General features: G+C 42.6%; 1 protein-coding gene across 5 annotated transcripts; it reads right to left on the reverse strand.

The window, feature by feature from the left end:
• Positions 1-1,482: 1,482 nt before the first annotated feature.
• On the reverse strand, positions 1,483-27,648 carry MAX (MYC associated transcriptional regulator X). Of its 5 annotated transcripts, XM_090270992.1 has the most exons (6): positions 27,410-27,648; positions 26,657-26,683; positions 18,957-19,064; positions 18,482-18,544; positions 4,233-4,356; positions 1,483-2,998 (listed from the first exon to the last, which is right to left on the reverse strand). In XM_090270992.1, the coding sequence occupies exons 1-6, from the start codon at positions 27,443-27,445 to the stop codon at positions 2,811-2,813; spliced, it is 546 nt and encodes a 181-aa protein (XP_090127118.1). In that variant the 5' UTR covers positions 27,446-27,648; the 3' UTR covers positions 1,483-2,810. The 5 variants fall into 5 exon arrangements, with proteins under 5 accessions (XP_090127118.1, XP_090127119.1, XP_090127120.1 ...); XM_090270993.1 differs by lacking the exon at positions 26,657-26,683 and having other exon boundaries at positions 27,410-27,645; XM_090270994.1 differs by lacking the exon at positions 18,482-18,544 and having other exon boundaries at positions 27,410-27,642.

Genomic DNA, 27,648 nt, shown 5'->3' on the forward strand with positions numbered 1-27,648 from the left:
AGAACAAACCAGAGAGTAACATTGCTGTAAGAGAGTAAACCATGGCCACATTTTGGTGTCCTGGTGGGTACGGACATTGGCTTCCTAGACACATATACCAGAGGGAACCTGGGTGTGACTTTCATTTGTCCCCTTGAGAGAGCACAGTTTCTAGCTTGGGTCTCTTACCTTGCTTTCCTTTCCAGGCAGCTGCTTCCAGCGGTACCACCTTCCCTCCACCACTTGCCAGTCTGCTCAGCAAGTCAGCCACGTGCTTCCGATTTCCCAGGTGAATCAGCTATCCGTATACGCTCTTGTCTTCCAATTGGTTTACTGCAATTTTGAGAAGCCTAAAACTTAACCCCTTGTCCAGCCAACAGCCTGGCTCTCAGGGACATCACCTATTCCCGTGCTGGTGTGAATGCCTCTTGTTTGCTCTCTGCCTGCTGGTGCCCCAGCTTCACACTCTTTCCATCTTATCAACACAGCTTAGGACCTGCAGCTCGGTTCTAATGCCTGCCCTGACCAAGCCAACTGTGTGATATGGAGTTTATAACAAAGGCCAGAAATACAGAGAGATATAGTCAGGGGCAATGAAAAAGAGGTGGAAAGCAAACTAACTTTGAGGAATTAAGAAATCACCCAAAATCTCATTCCAATTTTTTAATTCCTATTTCTTTTGTCTTGAAATGGAGTGCCTTTAATAAATAGGGTAATGCTCTCCCAACATCCTTACTGTCCTTACTGCAATCATGGTGGGGGTGGGGGTGTGAGTGCAGTTGGTTTGATCATGTTACAAAATGTCTCTTGTAGAAACATGACTTACCTGTCAACTCCCACTGACCAAAAAGAAATACTGTGCATGTGACATCCTGTTGATAGGGGCCCCAGCACTACCATTCTAGAGAGTGACAAAGCAAAGAACTGATTTGACTTTACCTCTGGCCTAGGTACACTAATATTTTTTGTCAGCCAGACCAAAACACACACAAATTAAGCTGTTTTATGGCCATAAATCCTCTTCCTTCCAAGGTCAAACTGGTCCCTAGCCTGAGTCAAGTGAACTTGATGTTGTTGAAGCCTCCCTTCCTTGCAGCCCTTGTCAGCTCTGCTGCCTCCTCTAACTATACTGGAACTCTAGAAACTGAGAGATCCTAGACAACACCGGTTGCCTTTGAACTGAGCATTCATCACCAGGAGAAACTCAAACCCACAGCTCTGGGCTACCAATTTCCCAAGGGTCATTTATTTAGCAGGAACTGGATCTAGAAGTGTTGCCCTGGATAACCACACCCCTGTTGGAACTTTAAAAGCTTCTATCCAATGAGCAAAGTCATCACCACCAGTTTATCAACCTCCTGCCCTGCCCAGGCTAAGCCGAGCCTTTAGGACAAAAAGGGAACTGCTCCTCTCTCAGGCTTCCACACAGGCCTGGTGGTCTCCACGGGGCCCTTCTCTTAACCATCTTGGCCTGAGTAAGGGCAAGAAGACACCACCACCAAGAAGGATAAAATAAGTTTTTATTTATAGTCTTATAGTAAAGGGGGAAGCCTTAACTTGCAAGACAATTCTTCGGCAGTATGTACAACATACTTTTTATTTCCATGGAATGGAATCAAACACGGACTGAGACTACAGAGTATACACTAGAAATCAGCAAATGCCAGGAACAGAGTAGGAAAAAGACAAAGAAATGAGGTCTAAACACACAAACCCTTCACTGGGATCTGCTGACCGCAGCCAGAACCAGGGCTGGATCACACAATGGGGACAGGTTCCAGAACAGTAGGAAACGGAGTGGGGTGAGGGTGGGAAGGGGCCGCACTGGGGTGCGGGTTTAGTACCAGGTAAATTGCTCTTGGTATTTACATACAAAATCAATTGGCTCTATTTCTTAGAAATACACATGTAAAGAAAGAAAGATTTGATCATTACTTTATGAATCTGTCGCTTTGCAATACCGACATCATCAGAAATAGGGACAATTCACTCAGATTCAAATTTCAGTAGCAGGAAATAAATATCAAAACATCATCACTAACCCTCAATACAAAACCTCTACCCCTCCCGGTCCTCCCTCCTTGTCCCATCCCCTAGCAACCTCTGGTGGCTACCACTTCACTGCTGATGAGCCCCCCACGTACCACATGAGTGCCACACGGCCCTCCCTAGGGCTGGCTAACAGAAGCAGGAGTAAAGCAGGCCAAAGACTCTGTGCTGCAAATATGCCCCCACTTCCTTTCATACCACAAACTTCTTCAAGGATTTGGTCTTTCAACAGGAGCGATAAACAGCTTTTTATGAAAAAAAAAAATCCTTAAAAAGAAGAGGGGGTGATTCTGATTACTTCTTAAATGAGTCATCTTCTTAAAGCAGAGCAGTCCACAGATTCACAAAGTCTATCAAACGCAGGTGAGGGTGGCCAGGAGGAGAGGCCTAGGAGGGGCAGGAGTCCTCTGGGCTTGTGCCCGGCAGGGTTGGAGAAGCTGGTAGGTGGTCAGGACACCATGTGCTCAGAGGTCCGGTCGGCCGTCTGTCCTCCACAGAAAAAGCTGCCAAGTTGGGGTATTTTGGTTTAAAAATTCCTGGTGGGGACAGGGAATCCCTGAAGGGAAATGTTAAAAAAACAAAACAAAACAAAAACTGGAGATGGGGAAGGAGAACGAGAGCTGTTTTCCAAGAGCTTCTATGTAAAAATAAAATTTAAAAAAAAAAGAGAAAGAAAAAAAAATAGAGTCTCTTAGATGGTTCTGAGGGTTCTAAGGAACTGAAAGGAGGATGAGACGACGGAGGAGACAGACAGTTTTTATTGCTGGCCTGCCCCGCGGAGCTTAGCTGGCCTCCATCCGCAGTTTCTTCCTGCTTTGGGGCTCTTCAGGCTCCGACTCTGAGCTGGAGTCCGAGCCCCCATCGAAGGCAGAGATGGTGCTGCCCTTGGCGTTGGTGTAGAGGCTGTTGTCTGAGGAGGGGTAGTTGGTCTGCAGTTGGGCACTCGACCTCGCCTTCTCCAGTGCACGGACTGAAAGGCAACCAAGCGGGGCGGGTTACAGCCTTCTGGAGAATGGGGGAGTAATTGAGTCTCAGGTCAGGGTCCAGCCTGTTCTTCCGAAGGGGTTGCTGGCTGCTGAGGCTCAGAAATAACTCCCTTCTGGTGGCTGTTCCACCAGTACACTTCATTTCTTTCCTCCTTTCCCAGCCAAACCTGGAGCCCAGTGGACATGGCCAGCCACTTTGCAATGCCACCCAACCCTAAAGAGAAGGCTTGTGATGTCACCGTCCTGCCTTGGAAGCCCAGTGTAGAGACAGGAGCAAGAGCTTCCCATGGGACCCAACAGTGTAGTGACAGAGGAGAAGTTGGCCCAGCAATGCCAGGATCCATAAGGGTGTGAAGGCCACACAACAGCAGGAAAGGATGACATAAGATGTATCAGCCAAAGAAAAGTTTTGGCTTAGCTCTCACGTACGAGATCCACTTGGAAAGACAAGCTGGACACTTGCAAGCAATTCACCAATACACACGGAATACCTGAGCCTTTCGACATACATCCCCTGCACGCAGGCCGCTCAGCCTGGTAACCAACCCGCTGCCGCCTCCCTCTGCCCGTCCCTCAGTTCAGCTCATCTTGAGCCTGCAAGGCCAACCCTTTTATTGTATTTTCATTTCATTTTATTTCAGGTGTTCTAACCCAAGTGGTTACTTGCATTTCTTTTTACTTGCATCTTCCATGAGGGAGGAAGAGAAGTGAATTCCCCAGGAACAAAGAACTTGATCAGCTCTCGCTTTCCCCTGTGGTTGTAGGAAAAGGCGGATGTGAGCATGGAGAGCAGCACAGGCCGGGCCCGTAGGCTGCCCTGATTGGACGACTACTGGCAAAGGGGAGAGCACCCTATCCCTGAGCACCTGGAGTTTCTGGTGCTTATGAAGTACACTCCAATGCCAGGACCTTAGCTCTTTTGAGACTCCTGATGCCAGGTGTGACTCTTACTACAGGCAGAGCACCTAAGCCCCAAGAAGGGGAGAGAGCGAGATCAGGTCAGAAAAGCCTCAGATGTCCGACCCCTCGACTCCACTGTTCCCTCACTGGTGGCTCAGGCCCTTCCTCAGGATGACTAACACTCAACTACTCAGAAGCAGGGCCGCGCCTGCTTAGGAGGGCACGCTCCGTAACTGCTGACGCTGGAGGCGCAGGTGCAGAGCCCTGACCTGGCTGGAGCACAGCAGGGCCAGCTGCCCCGCAAGCCCAGGCGCTCACCTTGCTGCTCCAGAAGAGCATTCTGCCGCTTGAGGTCATCAATATCTTGCTGGTGTGTGTGGTTTTTCCTTCGCATGTACTGGATGTACTCTGTGGCTTTGTCTAGGATTTGGGCCCGAGATGCCTGTTGCAATATGAGAAAAAGCAAAGGGGACAAAATAAAGACCTAGTCCAAGCAGTGAGGAAACTTTGGTACCTCTGTCTTTCTGTAACAGCAGCATGGGGGAAGGGAGGCAGAAGGGTGAGGAGGCACGAGGCTGAGGAAACAAAGTAATTGCTACTGAGAGCCTTCTTTGTGCCTGCCCAGGTGCCAAGTGCTTAAACAGCTTACCTCACCAGCACTCAGAGGTAGCTCCCCAGGAACCTGAGGCTCAGAGAAGTTTACTGGTTTATTCAAAATCACCAGCTAGACAGTGGTAGAGCCTGGATTTAAACTCGGGTCCATCTGACCCCTGAACTTGAACTTTAACCCTCCCACCCCCTTTGGTCCTTTACGTTGCTTTCAGGTGTTCAGCCTGGCTGTGTCTGAAAGCATGAAAATACTACTAACTGAAAGCCTGTGCCTCTCACTCTCTGCCAGGGCCTGACTACAGACAGCTGCTCCAGGAACCTAAGAGCCAGATCTCAGTTAGAGCTGGCTCAGAGTGGGAGTGGGTGCAACGCTTTTCATTGAGGTCCTAGATTTCAACCTGACCCTCAGACTGCTGCTAACTATTTCCACTATGCCATGCTGCCGTGTCACTTTTTCAGCCTGCGTGACTAAAAGGACTATCGTGAAAGCCATCAGAGCTTGATGTCAACACAGGAAGGGCATGAGATTGGGCCACTTCAGGAAGCAACCACACCTACACCATGGCCACGGGTAGCTGAGGCACTGCCCTGACAGAGGAGTAAGTTAATAAGTCAATAAAATGGATGTCGGGTTACTCTGCCCCTGAAGGTCACATTTGCCTGGAAGATTCTCTCCAGGTTGCAAACATGGCCAGAGTTACTCATGGCCAGACAGCCAACCAGCTGAATTGGTAGAATGGCACAAAACCAAGAGTTATGATGCCCAAGGCAGGGTAGTCTAGTAGTTGAAGGGTAGCATTCATGCCACCCGGGGTCCTGAGAAGTAGCAAAGCTTCTTACTCAGGGTAGAGCAGTACTTGACCAACTCTGTATTATAACCCCAGTAGGTTCTAAATAACCAGAACACAGCATGGGGAGAGGCGCAAAGAAAACATCCATACTCAGGCTAGCAAAACTAAATCCACATTATTAAATCCTGACAATCTCAATTTACAGACCTCAGGATGGGCTAGGTAGAGAAGTTTGCAAGGTCTGGGTTTATTCACCAGTCCTTACAAGTACAAAAATTTCCAGGCTCTCCTCTTATAGTAGTACCCTTAAGGCTACTTCCTCAAAAGGACACTTCATATTTAACCGTTTTTATACGGTGCAAATTATGTGCAAGGTACTGAGCAGACACTGTGGGGAAACAAAATTATTAGTCATGGTTTCTTTTGCCTAGATGTTTACTTATTATCTAGTTGAGGAGATAAACATATCTACACAGAGACAAATCACAGGGCAGTGCCAACAAGTGTAACTTGAGTAGTACAGATTAGGTATTAAGCAGATTAGAAAGGCCACAGGAAAGATGGTTTCTGACTAGGGAGATTACCCACTGGGCGCCCGGCGCTGGCCTTGGCTCTGCATGCATGTGCACTCACACACACACACCTGAAATAGCGAACCTGGGTTACACTGAGGTGGAATTTGTGTAAAAGGGTCACTGGACCAGGAGAATAGCACTAGCAAGGGTCGAGACAAAGCCAGGTCTTTTGTTTTTGTTTTTTTTTCCCAGGTGTATTTTTTTGGTTAAGTCAGCTTATGTAGGAAAAATGAGAGTACCTAGCAACAGGGGCTTGCAATTCTAGTTACAAAGTCACTTCAGATGCTGTTTCTCATTTCTGCCCAGGGGCACTTATTAGGGTCTAATTATTACATGATTAAATATGGGATTAAAAATAAGTATTGTAGGACAGGTGGCAGTGTGTCAAAGAAGAATTTAGGAATCCAGAAGATAGTGTACCCTAGGCTTTGTCATTAACAGGCTCTGTACCCACAAACATAATTATTTCTTTCTATTGCAAATCCTTATGACTAGGATTTCTCTCAGACCCTAGCCCTCCAAATCCTATGTACTCCATCACTGATCCAACTGCTATGTATATTTACTTCACAGACTCTCTTTAAACTTGCCCATTTTTTTTTTTTTCAATTAATGGTTCCCAGAAAGCAACATTAGCTTTTATTTACTACTCATTGAATCTGGGACAAGGAGAAAAAAAGAAAAATCTCTAAATGACAGAGCACTTACCTGCAAATGATTGGGGCAATAACTTTTAATGAATGACACAGAGTGCCTTGGGAACAAGATGTCTTGAAAGAAGGCTGGATTGGTATAAATCCAGCACAAGGCCTGCAAGTATGCTAAGCACAGCCCTTCCTCCATTCCCTGCCAAAAGAGCAACCCCAGGCCATTCCCAGTACCCCTGACTCCTTAGCCAGTCCAAGAGAATGGTTTAATTAACTGAATTTTGCTCTTCCCAGGGTATTCAACCAGAAGCAAAATCCAACAAGAAAAAAATGTAAGCACAAATTATAGAACTCCTGAAAATTTACATGTACACCTAGTCCAGGGAAGAAAAAGCAAAAGGTTGAAGCCAGAAAATGCTGGATTCATCCAGAGTTCTCTCCTGCCAACATTCTAAACCATGTAAGATCACATGACCAGCCATAGGATTAAGGTGTGGGCAAGCCCTTCCCTGCTTTTATGAGTTTATACTATGTGAACAGTGTACTATGAGGCCAGCAAGAGTCCTGTGCTTTATGGCGTGGACTATGGAGTGGCCGGGCTTTCAGTTTCTGTTTTCTGTAACAGGATCATTTAGCTAAGTCAGCAATCTTCATGTGAGTGTGACTGAGCAGAGAGAACATGGTAAGTCAACATGTCCACAGATCAACTCTTGCCTTTGGGTAACCAGTAAGGGCCTGAATAATTTTTTTTCTCTGCTAGTTTTTAAAATAAGAAGGCATTAATTCTTATTCTGCCTTTCTGAGCAGAAACAGATTCCATCAATGGATACAACCCTGAGACAGGAATAACTGTGGCTGAAGGGACTCAAGAGGTCCTGGATCTCATACAGAGCAATGTGAGTTAATGCAAACTGGCTCCTCAAGCCTCTTTCACCTCTGAGAGCCATGCAAAAGGACAACGCACAGCCCTGCCAGGTCTTCTTCCAAAGGTATGGTTGCACATATGATACAAATGATCATGATGATAATGACAACAGCAAATACTTCCTGAGTATTTACTAAATGCCAGGCATTATTATTTCCTTTTTATAAATAAGGAAACTGAGGTAAAGAGTTGTAACTCACCTCATGTTACATAACGATTAGACTGTAGATTCAGAATTTGACCCAGGCCTCCAAGACACCCATATTTTGGGAACAAAGGAGAGGCTATGGAACTAATAAAAAAAATCAACAGATTTAGAGAGCCAGTATTGTTATGAAGAGGAGGGTTTGAGCAGGAGGAAAAGGACTATAGAAGAATATCCTGATTTATCCACAAGGCTGTCCATGAAGACCCTGGTGAGGGTGGTTCTCTTGGAGAGTTTAGGTACATCAGCTGCACAGATTATGGGTATAGAAGTGAGTTGAAGCTGAAGCAAATATGAAGATAAGTCTTCAGGTTGAAAAAGAAATGAAAAAAAAAAAAAAAAGAGCTTGGAGTAACAGCAGCATTGAAGGAAGGATGTTTTCCTTTTTCTTTAAAAAAAATAGGCTTCTAGCAGAGAAGCAGCAAATAGAGAAGAGCCTGAAGATGCAAGATAGCTTGAGAGAACTGCCTGAACCTGGCCCTGGAGGAGGGGAAATGACAGTCCCCACAGTGCTGTGGCTTTGTTACCCAAGAAGGGTAAAACCTAAATGGACAACGGAGAAGACCTGGTCTGGCCAAGGGGCCCAACAGATTCCTACCCCTTTTGCTTGTGCTGCGGCTGCTTGCACATATGCACCCCTGCCCATAGCAACAAGGAGTCAGAAGAGGGTCAATCCAGCTTCCAGAGGCTCCCACTTGGACAGAACAGACTGCACCCACCTCACGTGCTAGAGGAAAAATCAACTACATATTTAACCAAAGGCCCCAAACCTGAGAGTTTCATTCTAATTAGCACCTTTTTAAGGCCCCAAATGATTCTTTGGTTTTTCCCCTCAGCTCATTTAAAATTTTTTTTTCTTTTATTGTACTCAAATGATTCTTAAAGTAGTTAACACTTATGCTTAGGATGACATCCAAGGTGACTAAATCCCATTTAAGGCAGTGGTCCTCAAAACTTTTCATATGAGGTAAAAATTCCACACATTTCTGGAGTTGTAAATCCTGTTACAGTCACCTGGATTTGTGTAGAACTTCAAACTGTTTAAGAAAGCAGACTGGGAGAGGCATGGAAGAGAGGAGTGGTACCAGACTTAACACAGGAGCCCTGCTGTTGTTCCTTAGAGTCCTAATGCTGACTCCAGAAACAATGACCTTAGTTGTACTGATCACATTTTCCTCCTCACTGTCAAAATCAGATCCTACTGGGTTGATGCTACAACTGCCTTGTTACCCCAAGACCCCAAATGCCATATCCTGGGGAATGAAAGAAGAACTACTACTTCTTCTTTTTAAAATATTTTTATTGTTTTTGAATTATAGTTGTCCCATTGCCCTCCCCTGCCCAGCCCTCCCATCCCTACTCCCATAGTCAGTCCCCACTTTGTTGTCCATATCCATGGGTCCTTTAATACTTACTTGTTCCTTGACTAGACCCTTCCCCTTCTTCCTCCCCTCAGGTCACTGTCAGTATGTTCCTTATTTCCATGTCTCTGGTTCTGTTCTGCTCATTTGTTTGCTTTGTTCATTAGTTTCCACGTATAGGTGAAATCATGTGGTATATAAGTTGTGACACCATTAAAGTCCTAGAGAAGAACTACTTCTGATTCACCTGTTTTATTTTGTACTAGTTATTTTAAAGAAAATAAAATCATTATTTTCTAAAACCTGTGCAAGCTTTTACAGACGTTAAGATAAAGGGAGGACTAGGATAAAACCAGCGTACATTTTTGAGTAAGCCATCTCTGAAAACAAATTAAAAGAATTTGCAGAATAAATTTTGGGTCTGGATTAAATTCATTTCAACATGGAAGCTCCGTTAATGCCAACAAGGTAGGCTGGAAGGCTGTGGGGTCAGAGCAGCACAGCCAAGTGACCCCTTCAAGGCTTCCTGCTGCTGACCCAAAAGACCATGCTGTTGATTAGCAGGGGCAGGCAGAGCTATCATGACCTCTAAGGGGCTAGTTAAAGCAGGAGTCAGACTTTTGTTTAAGGTTGAACACAAGTCATGTTTCAAACCTTGTATTCTTTATTCTTGTGCCCTTGGTAGTATGAAATGAAGGTGTGGCTCTTTCCCATCAAACTTTTAACTATGAAGGACAGGAGCACAGTTACCCAAAGAGGAAATACCATTAATAAATACACATGTGCAAAAGAATTTAGTCTCATAGGTAATAACAAAATACAAAATTACTGCCTTTGCCTACTAAATTTGTCATGCCCCCACGCTCCAAAAAATTCCAGTATTGGTAAAATTGGTATTCTCAAAAGATACTGCCAAAAGGATAACTTGTCTGAAAAAGAAATAAAAGAAAGACATAAAAACAATCCTTCTGAAAAGCATGTTGGCAACAAATAGCAAGAAACCAGATGTTCTTACCCCTAGACCCAGCAATCCAACTTCTGGAAATCTATTCTGTGGGACCAGCCCCATACACCAAGACAATCATCACTACATTATCTGTAAAAAGAAAAAACTGGAAGCAAACTAAATGACCAACAAAAAGTTGCCTAAAATATAAACATGACTAAATATCATGCTCTATCACGTGAGGGGAAAATCATGCTACGTGAAGAACAGTAAACTATAACGTTTTGTCCATGTAAAGTGTGAATATAGAGACCAGAAAGAAATACACACACACCGTCATTTCCTTGCTTCTCAGATTTCATCAATAAATAAACCCATGGATTTAATAATAGCAGCTTTTGTGGGAAGGAAAAAAAGGAGGCAAGTTTCCTGACATCCACTTTAAGATGGAACCCAATTTCAGTCATATTAAAATGGGCGTGGGGTGGAGAGAGTATATCTATGTATCTCTGAACTACAATGTACTATACAATAGGCACTAGCCACATGTGGCTAATGAGCACTTGAATGTGACTAGTGTAAACTGAGATGTGCTGTAAGTATAAAACACATGCTGGATGTTTAAGACAGTACAAAAAATAATTAAAACATCTCAGTATTTTAAAAAATATATATTATTGATTTTGCTATTACAGTTGTCCCAATATTTTCCCCTTTGCCCCCTCTGCCCAGTACCCCCATTCCCTCCAGCAATACCCTTAATTCATGTCTATGGGTCATGCATTTAAGTTCTTTGGCTACGCCATTTCCTATACTGTTCTTAACATCCCCTTGTCTATTTTGCACCTACTAGTTATGCTTCTTAATCCTTGTACCTTTCTGCTCATTCTTCCCCTTCCCCCTCCCAGCTGATATCCCTCTAAATGATCTCCAGATCTATGATTCTGTTCCTGTTCTAGTTGTTTGCTTAGTTTTTTAGATTCAGTTGTTGATAGTTGTACATTTGTTGCCATTTTAATGGTTATAGTTTTGATTTTCTTTTTCTTATATAGTTACCTTTAACATTTCATAAAATAATGGCTTGGTGATGGTGAATTCCTTTAGCTTTACCTTGTCTGGGAATCACTTTATCTGCCCTTCCATTCTAAATGATAGCTTTGCTGGATACAGTAATCTAGGTTGTAGGTCCTTTTCATCACTTTGTTTACTTCTTGACAGTGCCTTCTAGCCTGAAAAGTTTGAGAAATCAGCTGACAGTCTTATGGAAACTCCTTTGCAGGTAACTCTCTTGTTTTTCTCTTATTGCTTCTAAGATACTCTCTTTATCTCTAACCTTTGGCTTTTTAATTATAATTTGTCTTGGTGTGGTCCTCTTTGGGTCCAGCTTGTTTGGGACTTCTCTGTGCTTCCTGGACTGGTATGGCTATTTCCTTCACCAAATTAGGGAAGTTTTCTTTCATCACTTGTTTTCCAAATAAATTTTCAATTTCTCACTCTTCCTCTTCTTCTGGCACTCCTGATTCAGATGTTGGTATGTTGAAAGATGGTTCCCAGATATTCCTAAGCCTATCCTCATTTTTTAAAAATTATTTTTCTTTCTTGCTGTTCTGGTTGAATGCTCATTTCTTCCTTATGTTTCAAATCGTTGATATGAATCTTGGATTCATCCCCTCCACTGTTGGTTCCCTGTGGATTTTTCTTTACTTTACTTACTGCAACCTTCATTTCTGCCTGTGTCTTTTTTATGCTGTTGCAGTACCCAAAGATTTCTTTGAACATTCTGATAACCAGTGTTTTGAACTCTTACATCTGATAGGTTGCTTATCTCCATTTCATTTAGTTCTTTTCCTAGAGTTTTGTTTTGTTCTGTTCTTTCCTTTGGGCCATATTCCTTTGTCTCTTCAATTTGGCAGCCTCCCTGTGTTTGTTTCTCTGTATTGGGTAGAGCTGCTTTGACTCCCTGTCTTAGGAGTGTGGCCTATTGTAGAAAAAAGGATAACCGTGGCTTCTTTAAGTCCTTGGTTATTGGACTTCCATACAGCTCGATTTTCTGATGAATCTGTCTAATGTTTGTTTTGTATTTTAGTTTTAATTTTTGCTGTAGTTGTGCATGGAAGCGGTGTGTTTAACTATGCCTTCATCTTGGCCAGAAGTCTTAAATCGGGCAATAGTGGATACAAGGAAACAGAGATGGCTGTCCCAGAAAGTAGGAAGGGTACAACAATGGACAATCCAAGCAGATGTTTCTCAGATACCCAAAGGCTGCCTCTAGGAAGCTGGTATAGAGCCTAAGCTAGGTGTTTTTCCCCCAAGGTCCATGGGCTCTCAAGATATCTTCTAACTCAGCGGTTCTCAACCTGTGGGTCACAACCCCTTTGAGGGTTGAACGACCCTTCCACAGAGGTCGCCTAAGACCATCACAAAACACATATATAATTACAGAATGTTTTTGTGATTAATCACTATGCTTTAGTTATGGTTGGGGGTCACCACAACATGAGGAACTGTATTAAAGGGTCGCGGCATTAGGAAGATTGAGAACCACTGTTCTAACTGAAGACTTACACTAATTTCTAACTGAAATTTAGCATTTTCCCGGGTTGCGGGTTTGGTAGCCAACCAAGGTGCAGGCGGGAGGTGGCTAAAAGATGTTTTTCTCCGTCTCTCCCTCCCTATTTCCTTACACCCTACACTGGTCCATGTGTGAAAATCCTAACCCAAGCAGAGCCAATCTTTTAGGAAATGACATTAGCACCTGAAGAAGGGGTTCATCTCTTTCTTCCCCAAGACCTGCCCATGGTCAGCCAGGTGGCCTAGGTGGCGACCCCTTGCATGCACCATGCCACAGCTGTAATATATTATTATTTTAAATATATTACATAATTAGATCTTCCTAATTTCTGCATATTAGATTAAAAATTTATTATTAAAATTAATTTCACTTGTTATTTTACTTTTTTATTGTGCCAACTAGAAAATGTAATTGTATTTAAATTATATTTAAAAATGTATTTGTGGCTCAAAGTTTTTGCAATTTTGTTAGAGGGAAAAACGGAAAGCCTAGTAACCAATCCTTATCCTTCCAAATCTCAAGAGGGAGAAGGCATTAGGTAGAGTTTCCTAGCTCTCTAGTTCTCTCCATGGGAGTGAGTCCTTCCCCACTCTGTACTACAGAGACTTCCAGAAGGATGGACAAGGCTTTTGCCCTCAGGGAGTGCACCTTTTAGTTAGATGTAAGGTCAACCAGAAAGAAGGAAGACATAGGAGAGGCTCCACAAATGGCCACTGGGGTTAAAGGAAGAGTGAAATCCTGGGATTCTCAGGATGAGGAAGTGTTTGACGTGGACCCCGAGGGAGGGCAGGGGGAGACTGACTGGCAGGGAGAAACACATGAAGGCACATGAGCAGGAAAAGAGTGCATAGGCTAGGGAACCCCAACATCATCTGTGCAATAAGGCTGGAGTTGGACATTGAGGAGAGGAAAGAATACAGATAAACCGAGAATGACATTCCTGGAGAAAAAGGAGGGTGTACACCCTTCCACAATAAGGAGAAAAAGCAGGACAGCAAGTTGGGTACCTTATTTAGAAAACATGGGCTGCTAGTCCTATCCAAATAGGCACTGAAAAGCCCTTAAAGGTTTTCAGCAGCACATAAATAAAGTTTACAAAGAACTCAATAAGTCAGTGCATTTACAGTTGCTGAGCCCAGAACTAAGGGAGACTTGGGCAACTATAAATAATAATTCAAGATGTAGAAAATTTAAGAAGAAAATAATTGCCCACCTTGGAGTCCAGTCAGTAATGAGGTGAAATGGCTAGGGCTGTGGTTTATATTTTATTTTCAAGATAATCCCTACAGCAGCCCAGATATGATGCAGAGACAGTGCTGCTGAATAAACCGCCTGCCTTAACAGGTGTCCACCAGAAAGAGCCTCTCCCAGTGTAACATGGCCACAGTGGATAGAGGCTTCCTTCCTCGAGTTAATAAACACTCACTCTGCACTCTACTGTGTGCCATGCCCCGAAGGAAGAAATATGACCAATATCTCCCTGTTAAGGAAACCAGGCTTTAATGGACATGAAACGGATTAGAGTTCAGTGTTTTAACCTCTTATCTGATGCTCAGAATGTTATCTTATTATTGTTGTTAGGAATAATCCTCTCCCAATAAGAGAGCAAGACCCTCAGCAGTAGATACCATCTACCACACGTTTTAAATCCCATATAGCACTCACATGGCTCTTCATTAAGCACGTGAGTATAACCATGTTGACTGTTGCTGTTTTCATGAAAAGGGCTAAGCAAGCCCACTGCTTCCTCTGGAGCTCTCATTCCAGTTATCTACTGGGAAATACCATGTGCCAGGGCCTGTGATAGGAGCTGACAGAGGCAGTGCCCTCAAATTCTCATCCAAAATGAAAGAATTCTGAACTTAATGCTTGCTATAAGAAACCTGATTTTCATTTTAGGTCGTACTCCCTCATTTTAACACAACTCTATCCAGAAAGGAGAAATCCAGAGCACAGCTGTCTGAGAGAGCAATTAAGTATGATAAACAGGCATTTAGCAAGAGACTTAAAAGATGAGAAATTTCTACAAACCACAGTACAGCTACAAATGGCAATGCTGAAACAATCCTCTATCACTAAAGTTAACCATGCTAAGGAGATAGTGTTATCGGATATAATCACTTTGGTTTAGATGCTGGAGCTAACTTATGGGGTGGAGGGCAAAACTGTATCCCCATGTAAGGGCAAACTGATGGCTGGCTACCAGGTCTTGTCCCCGACATGAAAAGGGTGAGCTCAGTACCAGCAAACCTCTGGGCAACACTCCCTAGTACCCAGCCTAGGATCATAAAAGCAAAGAATAATTCTGTTCAACAAAAGTAAGTCTTCCTATAAGAAATGGAGTCACAGTGGTTCTTGCTCTTACTCCCCTTACTCCAGCTGACTGGCTGATTGTTCTTATCTCATGCCTCTGTCCAGCTGAAAAACTACATGGGAAATAAGACTAAAACAACAGAGTTCAAGAATCCATTTGCTAACATGGGAGTCTACGGGAAAACCCAAATGAACTTCCAACTATAATGGTCTATTTCTAAGAGAAGCTATGTGGACACAGAAAATTTATAAACTTTAAATGATCCCCAACTCTCTGCACTTCAGTGTTACCTCCATATGCCAATTCAGCGCAGAGTATCTTACTAGTAGTCTCTGTATGACATACTGCCAAGATTATTGGCTTTATCCAGGGGAAGCTCCCTAAAACGAGATATAAGTACTTAAGTAAAATCTCTGTAAAATACAGTCCCTGACTTATGATGGTTTGAATTACGATTTTTGACTTTGAGATTGTGTAAAAACAATACACGTTGATCTTTTTGTGGGATAGAGATATGCAGCATGATACTCTCTCACGACGCTGCTGGATAGTGACAGCAAGCCAAAGCTCCCAGTCAGGCACATGGTCACCAGGGTAAATAACTGATACTCTACACTGCACTGTCTTGCCAGCATTTTTGGGATACTATGTTCTGAGCATATTTAGGTAGGCTGGGCTAAACTACAACATTTGGTAGATTAGGTATATTAAATACATTACTGACTTAATGAAATATTGCAATGGGTTTATTAGGACAAAACCCTATCAAAAGCCAAGAAGCACCTGTATCCTTAGACTGTTTATTCCTATGGTGTGGTAGAAAGATAAAACTTGGCAATTGGCAGTCCTGGGTTCTAGTTCCTGTCCATAAGCTAGTTCTAGTCCGCTGGAATCACGATCTTGATCCAGTTTCCTCACTTCAGAAGCAAGCAGCAGTAGTAACTGACCAATTACAATTGTAATATAATGCTCATCTCAGAATTGCTGTGTTGATTTAACTTTACCTTGCAATACAGATGTTAGTTATCACTGACTTTTTTACTTAAGCAAAACGTGACCATTCTTTATAATGTTTATATTATTGTAGAAATACAGGATGCAAAGGATAAATGGAGTTGACGTCTCACATGAAAAAACCTTTTTTTAATACAAGTATCCCCCAATCTTGGTTTGGATCCAATCAATAAGTATTGGTTTCTCTTTGAAAAAACCAAAGGCTTAGGACACGTATGACAGACAGATAGTCCAAATGCTAAATGAGAAGTCACAAAGGAGACTAGAGGCTTTCCCCTCAAGAACCTAAGATCCCTAAAACAGGGTAAAATAGTCATTCATGATTATTCACACAATGTCATAACCTTAATTACTGCAATCCAAATCAAGAATTAGTCAATTTCCTTTGGGTAAAATACCACATTAAAAAAAGAAATTGCCACATTACTGAGAACTCGGAAGTTGAGAGACCAAAGTATTCTGTAAGACTCCCCATAGATCTGTGAAACAGTGCTGGCAGACAAGGAGATTAATGAAGATTGTGGAATTTAGACAAAAAGGGGTTGGGGTTCAACCAGAGCTAACAGCCAGTTCCTTTATTCACACTTAGTGTGAAATATATGAATGAAAACACAGGGCAAAATTCTGAAATAGGAAAGGCACCTGTAAATTCCCATGCTGGGGCTCTGCTGATGAGCTCTACAAAACCTGGTACCTTGACCACTCCCCTCCCTTAATATCTTACTTCTCTGACCTCATCTCCTGCTACTGTCCCTTTACTCATTCCATTCTACCCATTCTGACTCTGTTCTCCTTGCTGGGCCCAGAAATGCTCCCAGGTTCTTGCCTCTGGGCTATTATACTCAATTTCCCTTCTGCCTGTGATGCTCAATACCAGACAGATGCATGGTTCTCTTTCTTTCACCTCTTTCAAACCTTTGCTCAAATGTTGCCTTGACATTGAGTTTTCTTGTCTGCCCTAATAAAAACTGCAAACCTTTCTTCCCTGTTCAATTTTCTCCATAGCACTTATCTGACCACATATGTACGTATATAAAATAAATATATTTAAATCCTCACCCAAGAATATGTTCATAGATCAGGGACATGGCTATAACCCAGGCATGTGCCCTGATCGGGAATCAAACTGGCGACCTTTCGCTTTGTGGGTCGATGCTCACTCAACTGAGCCATGCTGGTCAGGGCTATATTTTTAATTATTTAGTTCACTTTCTATCTTTTTCCTCAACAGAATAAAAGATTCTATTTTTCTGCTTTTAGAACAGTGCTTGGCTTGTAGCAGTTCCTCAACAAATATTTGCTGAATGGAGAAAGTGAATAAATGAATCGACAAAAAGGTCACAATTAAAGATAAACTATTATTCAGTGTGTAAGGCTAGCAAATTCAAACTGTCAATTCCTGGAAAAAAGGCGGTGACAGGTTTTAAGATAATGTGACTTTAAGGACTTAAGGAAGAATGTAACAGCAATCCAAAATAGGCTGCTGTATAAAGAAAAAAGGCATATTTGGGCTCCTATAACCTGCTTCTTCCACAGTGTTCTCAAAGTTAAGAATGCCTAAGAATCACCTGACTGCTTATTTATTTATAAGCAGAGATCCCCAGGCCTGCCTCCAGAGAGGCAGATTCAGTAGTGATTCTGATATGGGTGGTCCGCAGGCCACACCTTGGGAAACAATGCCTTGGTGCCACTCCTGGTTAGATGTGAGACTTAGCGAAAGCAGTTCTACCCATTTAGTTCGCCAAAGCCATTTTAAGTGATACCATGGCATATGAATAAGCACTGTCACAGTTCAGACACGCACAGAAGGCAATCCTTTGCACGTGTGTACTCTTACTAAAAGGGTGAGTCTCTTCCCATCATAAAGATTTCCTGTGGTGCTTTAGACAGTGTTGCGCCTAGGAATGCTGTTATTCCAGGTAAGAACCTTAGTCCAAGGCCATTAAACCATGTCTATACTAAGTGGGCCTAACCCATGGCAAATTCTGGTTTTGCAATACTAGGTATTCACATGGCCTGTTTTATTGTTTTCATAAAGGTCAGACCTAATCCATGCTTCAGCTACACAGAAAGCCACACCTCAGATAAGGCATAAAGCATATGACTTACCGGAGTGGCAGTAAATAAAAAATGAAACAAAAAATGGTTCAAATTTGACTGGATAACCAAACCCAGGACCCCCGCCAAAGAGCTAAATCAGGAGACCCATTCAAAACACCTGAGAACAACGTTTGGCTGCTTCTTGTAAACACTGGATCACTGAGCCCCCCAAAATAGGTCCTCTTCCCAGCTTACCACTTATACTACTAAATTGCAATAGAAAGTGGAAGCTGTTCAATACATTGTGTCAAGGATAGAACTAACTAGGCACACAGAAGTTTCCTCCAAATCCCAAGGAGTGAACCTAACCCATAGACTTTTTGACTCTAAGCTTCCAACTTTTTCAAATGTAGAAACAGCTGGTACCTCCCTCTCCAGGGAAAACATTAGTCTCTGGAAGGCCACCATGGTGGGTAGGGGGATCAGTAATTTTCTACTTCCATCTCATATGAATATGGCTCTTTATCTAAGTTCTTTTGGCCCACAGCTTAAAATGCTCTTTACATACCTTTGAAATAACAGCTCTTGGAACAGAGAAATCACTGGTGTCCAGGTTGTTTCTCATACTTTCCTGGGAGGTTTCATTTAAAATAAGTATTAACTTTGAGCCAGATAAAAGAAATTCCTATGGAGGTCTAGGGAATCACTGACTGCAGGAATCCTAGTGTTATCCCAAACTACTACAGGTTACTTTCTATACTATAGTGTGTTACTGTAATAATTTCTTGAATGAGTAATTTATTACAAATAATACTAAGTTAAAAGACAACTCCTACTGATGTCTTACAACCATTGCATTGTTTCCTAAGGATAAAATATAGCAGGTAAGGTGTGTGATGATACCTCATAGAATAAAAAGTTAAGGAAACCATATCACCTGAATATCCCTGACTCCATTTCTTTCCAGATAGGTGAGTGTGCTGTTAAGCCCCTCAGCAAGTTCCAAGCTAGTGATGTTCAGCCAGCTTTCTCAATAAACTCACCTTCTCTCCTTGGAGTGATGGGACTGAGTCCCGCAAACTGTGAAAGCTGTCTTTGATGTGGTCCCTACGTTTTCGTTCCAGTGCATTATGATGAGCCCGTTTGTCAGCCTAGAAGAAAGAGCACATGAGCAAAGTTATTCCTTTTGCTTGGTACAGGTGGGAGGCTCATAGCCTGGAAGTATATGCTGTCAGCGCAGTCCCTGGTGAATGGACTGGGAAGGATTTGTTGAGGTGGGCGGTTAGGAGTCTCCAGAATTAGGCTCTGCCAAAGGAGGGAGAAAGGGGTGAGCAAGCCTTGTGACAGGAACATCCAAAGTAGTTCGATGCATCCAGCTCATGCATAAGTAAAATAAAAGTTATTCATGGGGACAAAGTGTGACTCTCCTACAACATAAGTCTTTTCTCGCAACTTATTTATATAATGGAAAAGCCACCAGTCCATGGTGGGGAGACTGACCAGGGAAAAGCTCCAGTGAGCTCCTTCATAAGGTGTAATCAACCTCACTGTAAGTAAGCGATTCCCCCTGGTATGTGCCCAAGAAAGGAGTCAGAGAATTGGCGTAGTGCTTCATTCCATGTGAAGCCTCACCAGTCTGTTCTACTCTCCAGCTCACTAAAAGGTACTAGTTTAAGACCTTCTTACCAAATCATACAACAGAAACTAAAACTTCTGGAAAACCAGGATGCATGAATCTGAGATCGTTAAGACAAAGCTAATATAGACGCCAAGTGCATTCTGAGATCACATCTTTTTAAAGTGGATCCAAGGTACCATCCTGCCAAGGGCTTCCCCTCACACAGGCTGTAGCAGAAAGGTAGTTCTTAGATGGTGACTTCTGACATGCACAGGCTCTGAATAAATATCCTTGGGTACCTGTGGCAGGTTGTGCTTACTTAGCAGTATCTAGAGACCCACGAATCAAAGTCTTTATCTTGTCTTGCTTAGACTCCCAAAAAGCTACAAAAACAATCAGCTGGAGAGGGGCTAAGACTGCCAACAAGCCAGTGATGGCAGAATGCACTGGCTTCCGGCAGAAGAGACAGCGCTGCAGAGCACTGCAGGAGAGCTTCAGCAGGAGCCCATTAAAAGGGCTTTCCCTCCAGATGGAACACAAATGCTTATTGAACCCAAGCATGAACTTCATTACATCTACACCTTAGGAATTACGGAAAATAATATACTGAGAATTTACCCTTAGTATGCAAGGGTGCGCTGCGCTAACCTAAAGAGGACGTCTGTATAAAGGAAGTTCCGGTAGCTTTAATCTATCCAGGCAGAGCACAAGGATTTTAAAAATGAAGCAACAAGAGTAAATAGTTCGGTTTAGCACAAGAAAGCCTCAAATGAATCCTTGTACTAGACAGGATACACAAGACAAAAATCTATAAAGCCAAGAGTTTTGGGAATGAAAGGACTTGAAATTCTATTATCTAATCCTTAAAGTCTGAGTCATTATAGAGGAAGAGGAGGCTGGGAGCAACTTTGGTAATTTTAGTCACTTCCTGGTTTCTCAAACACAACACCTCACCTGTAGCTCTGCTGAATTGGACACATGGTTCCCATCAAGCCTTGGTTCTCCAGAACATAGCACTCATTTTCAGGGCTGATGTCTGCAGCACTTCTAAAGCTCTCCTAAATTTTTAAAGTCTGAATTAACTATAAAATGAGTGTTTGCTGAACTTCAGTGATGTATGGAATTTATGGAGAAACTGAGAGAACTATCAAGCTTAGACAGATAACCTAAGGCTAGAGGTAGTACACTGTATCATACAATATTAGAGCAAGAAAACTGCGAATACCTCTAGTAGAAGTATGAAATAGCTTGAGGGAATCAAACATCTTTAAGCATGCAGTCCTTTTCTAACTCACTGTCCTCTCTAGTCACCCACACAGGTAAATTCTCACCTGGACTATAACCTATTGAGCTTAGAAGGCTGAGACATAGCATTTGGCATCTATCTGCCTCTCCTGTGTTTGCTACATACTCCCTAAGCTGGTTTATTTACATGCAAATTAATCGCCCAGCTTTGGTCTCCAGCAGCAGCCCAAGATACTCTTGTCTACTAAATCACCCTGATTCCTGGCCCTTCTCCCAGTTTAAGAGCTGTGCACAGAAGCAGTGACACCAGAGTTACCCACAATCCCTCTTGTTGATACAAATAAAATTCTAATGGTCTTTTTTCTTTCTGGGACAGCCCTGGAAATCTCAAAAGGCTAGAATCAAGTAAACTTGGTTTCACTCAGGCCTACACTAGAGAGGTGGAGCTAAGTATAATCTAACACCAAAATCATCCCCACAATGCACTACCCCTTCCCATTCACTGAGCTCTGAAAGGACTCAAATGGACAAATCTTTTGGTTAGAGGATTGTAAGTGAACTTGGCTAAGGACCATCAGCAGAAATCTTGGCTTCTCATCTGGGGAGCCAGCCAAGTTTGAGAAGTTGGCTCAACAAGGGAAGGCAGCAGTCCACTGCCTGGTAGAAAGCCTAGGCTGGGGACTGTTGTTCTCAAAGTAGTGGATGGAATTTCTGTGGTGATTCCAGGTCCAATTTAACCAGCAGAAGAATAGAATCTTAGTCCAATCCCTGCTGCCATATCCATCTCCAAGCAGCTACACTTAACCAGAGTCAATTTTAAACCTCTCAGAGACAGCGGCAATGATGTATTTTTCTCCTCCCCGAGCCTGATTTGAAGGAGCAAGTTAAAAATATGCAGAACTAATATGCCTAATGCCAGGCAACTCTGAACTAAATGATACCTCTAGTGGCTTGAAAGAGCATATGAAAAACCTTTACACAAGGCAGAGAATTCTGTTTGGGAAACATTTCCAAACCACAGATCCATCCAGCCAGATAACAACCCTCCCCACCCCCAAACCCACTCGACCCAACCAGTTCATCCAAGTGAGGGGCCAGCTGCCAGGCTTATCACTGCTTTCTTAACTGTCTTCACTTGATGGCAACCTTTCTTGAAAGGGCCAAGGTTTCAGAGTCGAGAATCAAAAACTGGGTGAAGAATTCCAGTGTAAGGCATCTGAAATCCTCCCACAAACTTTAAACGAGTTGTTGTTTTTTTAATTAAAAAAGAGGGCCAAACAATTGTGTCTGTAACAAATAAAAGCTCAACTTTGATGACCCAGCTTTCTCTCACCTGTACTGAGAAAGATGTTTGATTATGACAATGGGTGGTACCAAATTCTAGGAGGTAATAGAGGTTATTCTCAGACTGTACAGCAGGTCCCTAAACTCCTCTCCTCTATAGCCTATAGAAGCAATGGCTGAATGCTGCTGCTCTTCAAGTATACTGGATTTGTGGTCTCTGCCAGAAAACCCTGCCTTCAGGGCATTCCAGGCTAATAGGAATACTAAAAGGCTGAGTGATACTGAAGAATGGCCCACAGATGCTCAACAGGAACTCCAGTACCAAATCGCTTCCAGCTTTGACATCTCTGCCAAGATTTTTATTCAGCCTCTCAGTTTTATTTCCACCAAACTTTCCATACTGGCAGCCAGAATAAAAATCTTCACCTACAATTTGTCCATCTCTGACATTAACAAGCACGCGTATCTTAAGTGTTGTTAAATGTTGAAAGAAAACATTATTTTGTTAGCCAAGAAGCTGCTAAACTGGCAGGAGGTCATTCAAACTAAGAAGGTCTGTTCATAATTGAAGGGAATCTTTTTAAGTTGTTTAATTCCAACTTGTTGCATAGAGAATGCATCTTCATCCAAGGCATTGCATCAGTCAGCAGCCTTATTTTCTACAAGTTCTAGGTAGGCAAATGCATGGGGAAATAAATACTCTATTATTGAAGAATGCACAGGTTCTCCAGAACAATGCCATTTCTTGCAGGCTACCTCACACCAACCCCGTCTATAAGGCGGAGTCTTCTCAATTCCATTATAGAAAATTCTCAGCATACAGGGAATTAACAGTTGCCCACTAAACATTTACTAACTTTTATAAATTTAAAGGTTGCATTTTAGAGGGAAGATAGTGTTGCTTATGATTATTAATAAGCTATTCTTATTGAATAGTAACACTGAAAACACAGAAGCTCAAAATTCTCATTATAAAAGATCTATTTATTACTTCTGATAGATGGGAAGAGGATAGAATAAATAAATAAAACTGAATTTCTAAGCAACTCATTTTAATCAACATGAAAAAATAGAACATGAAGTAATGGGCAGCTAGAATGAGAAACTCACTAAGGTCCTTAACAGGAAGTTGTAAATTTCAACTTCCCCACACCTCTCCTGTTTGAAGCCTGCTATACGTGTCTAACATTTAATAAAATACATGTGGCCCTGGTTGGTGTGGCTCAGTGGACTGAGCATCAGCCTGTGAACGAAAGTGTCGCTGGTTTGATTCCCAGTCAGGGCACATGCCTGGGTTGGCGCCAGGTCGCCAGTTGAGGGCACGCAAGAGGCAACCACACACTGATGTTTCTTCCCCTCTCCTTCTCCCTCCCTTCCCCTCTCTCTAAAAATAAATAAAATCTTAAAAAAACAACAACAGGTTTTCAAACTTTTTAAAAACAATCATGTGGTGGTGCCTAAGAGAACTTGATAACACTATTATTCAAACATGCCACCATACGATAGCCATTTAGGAAAGTAAGAATGCCTTGATCAGGAAATTTTAATTGAAAACCAAGTTGTATTCCTTGAGCAACTATTTCACCATTACTGGAATCTTGAAAAAAAGATAAGAACACCTTATAATCTAACAGGCATATTTATGAAACAAACCTGGCGTTTCTGTATCACTGTCAACACTCTAAGCAGACACAAAGTACTTGCATCATACAGCACTTCACCAGGCAACTAATTCCAGGTAAAACAAGACAGTAGTTTCCAGACTAAATCCCAATCTCAAAGGCAGCCAAGCTCATTAGATACACACTGCAATTCCTAAAGAAGCAAAGAGCTCTGAGAAGTTAAAAATATTTCATACCAAAGGGGCCAGAAATGAAGTCGCACAAATCTTTTTTAAACCCCCGACAGGTATACTGTACCTTCATGTTCAGCTGTCATGAAGGATAAGAAGTTGAAAAGGGCCTTGGGTTTTCTGGCTAACACACTAGCCCTACATTTTCTGTATACTTTTGTTCTTTCTAAAAGGAATTTCCCAAACAGAAGTAAAATTAAAAGATCACTTTGCAAGAAATACACCTGCCCCAGAAAATTATCTTTAAAAAGCAAAAAATAAAAAATAAAAATAACACTGGTGGGATTCTGAGCTGGATTAAATTTAATAATAAAAATATTGTTTGGGATTACTTCCTTTAACACAGCTTATTGGTCACCAGAGAAGCTGTCTTCCGTTTGCACTGAGGCAACAACAACAAAAAAATTTATCAAATCAGTTTCACTTTCTGTTACAGTTAGCTTCACTTCCTAACTTTCCCTGTGAAGTACCCGACATTTCTCATGCAGTAAGCCTGTAACTATTGTAGTGACGCTATAAAACATGAATGTTTCTTTTCATAGTAGGAACCAGTAGAACCTCTTCCAAAAAACTTTTTAAAAAAAGTTCCGTAGTCCTAAATATGTGGTTATTCACAGTTTGCATCTTCTTCTGAACTAGGCAAAGCTTAAGAGTAGTTTCCCCCGATTTTAAAAAATGTATTAGCTATACTAAATGTCAGTAACTAAACAGATGTATTCAGAGAGAAATAATGAAATCTTTTTTACCCTACATGTTTATGATAATTATTTGATGTAATATAAAATTTGTCTATTGCTTTTTCTCTCCATGCTCTTGTGATTATCCTGTGCCAGATAATATTTAAAAATCTCACCAAGTAGACGTGTCAAATTAAAAACAAACTGTTAAACCCACTCCCTTTGCCCACCCCCCCAAATCAAAGAGAAAAACGCTAGGCACCTTAACACAAAACTAAAAATATCTAGAAAAAACAATGAGATTAGCATTTCAGGAGAGCGGAAACACTAATAATTTAATAAAGCAATTTACATCAACATCTATGTAGATGAATATTTTGAAAAGCAGAAAGCTTTTCAAAATTCAGGCCAAAATTTCACAAAGAAAACTTTTCTCTCACTGGAAAGCCAATGTAATTCCAATTCAAATAATGATGCTGCAAAGGATGCCTAACCAACCCCTATCCTCCAACCCTGACCAAGCTCTGAAACAGATTTAATCATTGGAGACTTGGAGAAAGAAATGTTTTAAACAGACTGGGTCCCAAAGATGAAACTCCACATTCACATTATTAAGGATAATGGTAACTAAAAACAAAGCAAAACAAAACAACACTGAATTTTCAAATATATGTATAAACATTAAATATCTGACAATACTTCAAGAAGAAATAAAACAAATTCATTTCAGTGACTATTAGCCAGGGGTAATTTTTAAAACCCCTGGAACAACTGCATCCTTGGATTTTATGCAAATATTAATTCTCAATAAGTAATTTTTTTTTCTTAATGCCTATATGCTTGGACAAATGGCAGAATCTTTGCTTGCTCTAATGAAGATACAAGTAAGAGGACTTACTTTTATCCTGTGGTAATTAAAATCTTAGACCAGAGCTATCAGAGTGACATCCTACAAATTCTAACAAGCTCCCCAAACAACTGGATTGTCCCACACATCAGAAAAATAACATAAAGGATTTCTAATGTTTCTTTAAAAATAAAAGGACCTGGCTACTCTAAGCCCTCGTTCCCACATAACAACCCATTGCAGGCTTGTGTTCCCAGCGCCCAGGTCCTCACCTCTGCTCTCCACCTTGTTCCTGACTACCTTACTGCCTGGGTCCCCCAGAAGCATCTAAATTTTTCACCCCCATTCTATACATTTCACATGTTCCCAGCTGTCAAATATTAGACAGTGATATACTTATTTCTCTTTCCCTCTCTGATTCTGGTTTATTTTGTCTGTTTTTTTCATTCTCTAAACTATTCATGGAAAACCCACAGTACTGTCTCAGTCTCCAGATATAAAATTAGTGTATATCTACATCCATAAAACCATCTACTGAGAAAATCAATATCAAAACCCTGAGAAATTACCGATAACCCTGCATGGTCTCAACCATCACCCTTTAGCAAAACTATCTCTGCAATGCCATTTTTCTTCAACAATTTTTCTATTTTCTTTACACCTCTCTGCCAACTCATATATAGTCAGACCATAATAAGCTGCATGTGTCACTGTCACATTCAACTTTGGCTCCTCGACATTACCAATTTCTGCATTAGAACACCACCATGGTACACTAAACCCTACAGGTCTACAGCAGTCACATGACTTTTGGTTAAAAGTGATTACTGCTTGTGGCTTCAACTTCACACAACCATGTAGATATGTTTTAGAACCTACTTATTCCGGAGTAAATCTTCTGACCGCTCTGCCCTGAAATAATACTACAATTTACTTCAGAATGATATAGTTCCCATTTCCAACATATACAGAACGACTCATTTCTTTGCATAGAGCTCTTCGCACCCACAGTCACTGGAACTTATCACCTGAGAATGTAGAATTGTAAGATTTGCACCCCCCCACCTTGAACCCCAGAACAAGGCCCCACTTCACTTTAGCGGTTAATAGGAGAGGTTACTACAATATTAAAAGTAACAGAATGATCTTTTTTCTCTCTGACCCCAAAAAGGACTAGAACTGAATGGAAATGAAAATGAAATGGAGAGTAGGAGACGTACCGCAGATTGAAACCTCGGTTGCTCTTCCTGGAATAAGAGAGAAAAAAAAATAGAAAATATAGAAGTTATTTTTACACTTCATATTCAATAATAAGAAAGAAAATGCCGGCGGCGGAGGAAGCGGCGGGTGGGGAGTCAGCCCGACCCCCCCTCTTTCCCCCACACCCTCATACCCCCAGAGGGATCAGGCAGCGGGACAAGGGGGTCCCGAGCGCCGCCCCTCCTTCCGGGATTCGACACAGGCCAGCGTGGGTAGGAGCACTGTCTCCTGACCTCGGACCCAGATCGGGGCATCAAGGCTCTCCCAACCCCTCTCTTGTCTACCCTCATCCCCCCGGGATTCGCGGGTCAAGGGAGGAGGGGATCGCGGACCGATGGGGACAGGTCCTAAGCATCGTCCCTTTCCCCAGAACCCGGACAATGGGATCCTGGGCGCACCCTGTCCCTGTCCCTGTCCCCTGTATCCTGAGCGGAATAGGGTGGGAGCGGGAGGCCGCAGCACCCTCCTCCACTGGGGGAGGTGGGGATCCCAGAGGCCGCAAGTCTCCTCCCCACCTTCAGTCTCAGAAGGCCGCTCCAGCTAGGAGCCCGGAGGAGAGCAAGACGGGAGGGCGACGGACGGGGTCTCATCCCCGGGGTGGGGGGTAGGAGTCGGCGCCTGCCCGGCCCCCTGCGGCCGTCGCCCCGCTGTGAGTCTGGGCCGCTGTCCCCGCCTGACAACCCGCAAGAGAAGGAAGAAGCCCCAGGACTCACGTCGCTCTCCACCTCGATGTCATCGTTATCGCTCATTTCCTACGGCCCAGGGAGCGGCCACTGCAGCAGCGGTAGGGAAGGGGAAAGGGTGGAGGGGAGGGGGAAGTCACCGACAACAACAAGCGAGTCCCACACACACACACTCACTCACTCACTCACTCGCTCTCTCACTCACACACACTAACAACACGGCGAGAACCACCTCTTCACTGCAGCACCGGATAAACGGCGGCACGCAC

The sequence above is a fragment of the Furipterus horrens genome, unplaced genomic scaffold (assembly GCF_987537825.1).
Source record: "Furipterus horrens unplaced genomic scaffold, mFurHor1.1.pri manual_scaffold_3, whole genome shotgun sequence".
In the NCBI taxonomy this organism is placed as follows: domain Eukaryota; kingdom Metazoa; phylum Chordata; class Mammalia; order Chiroptera; family Furipteridae; genus Furipterus; species Furipterus horrens.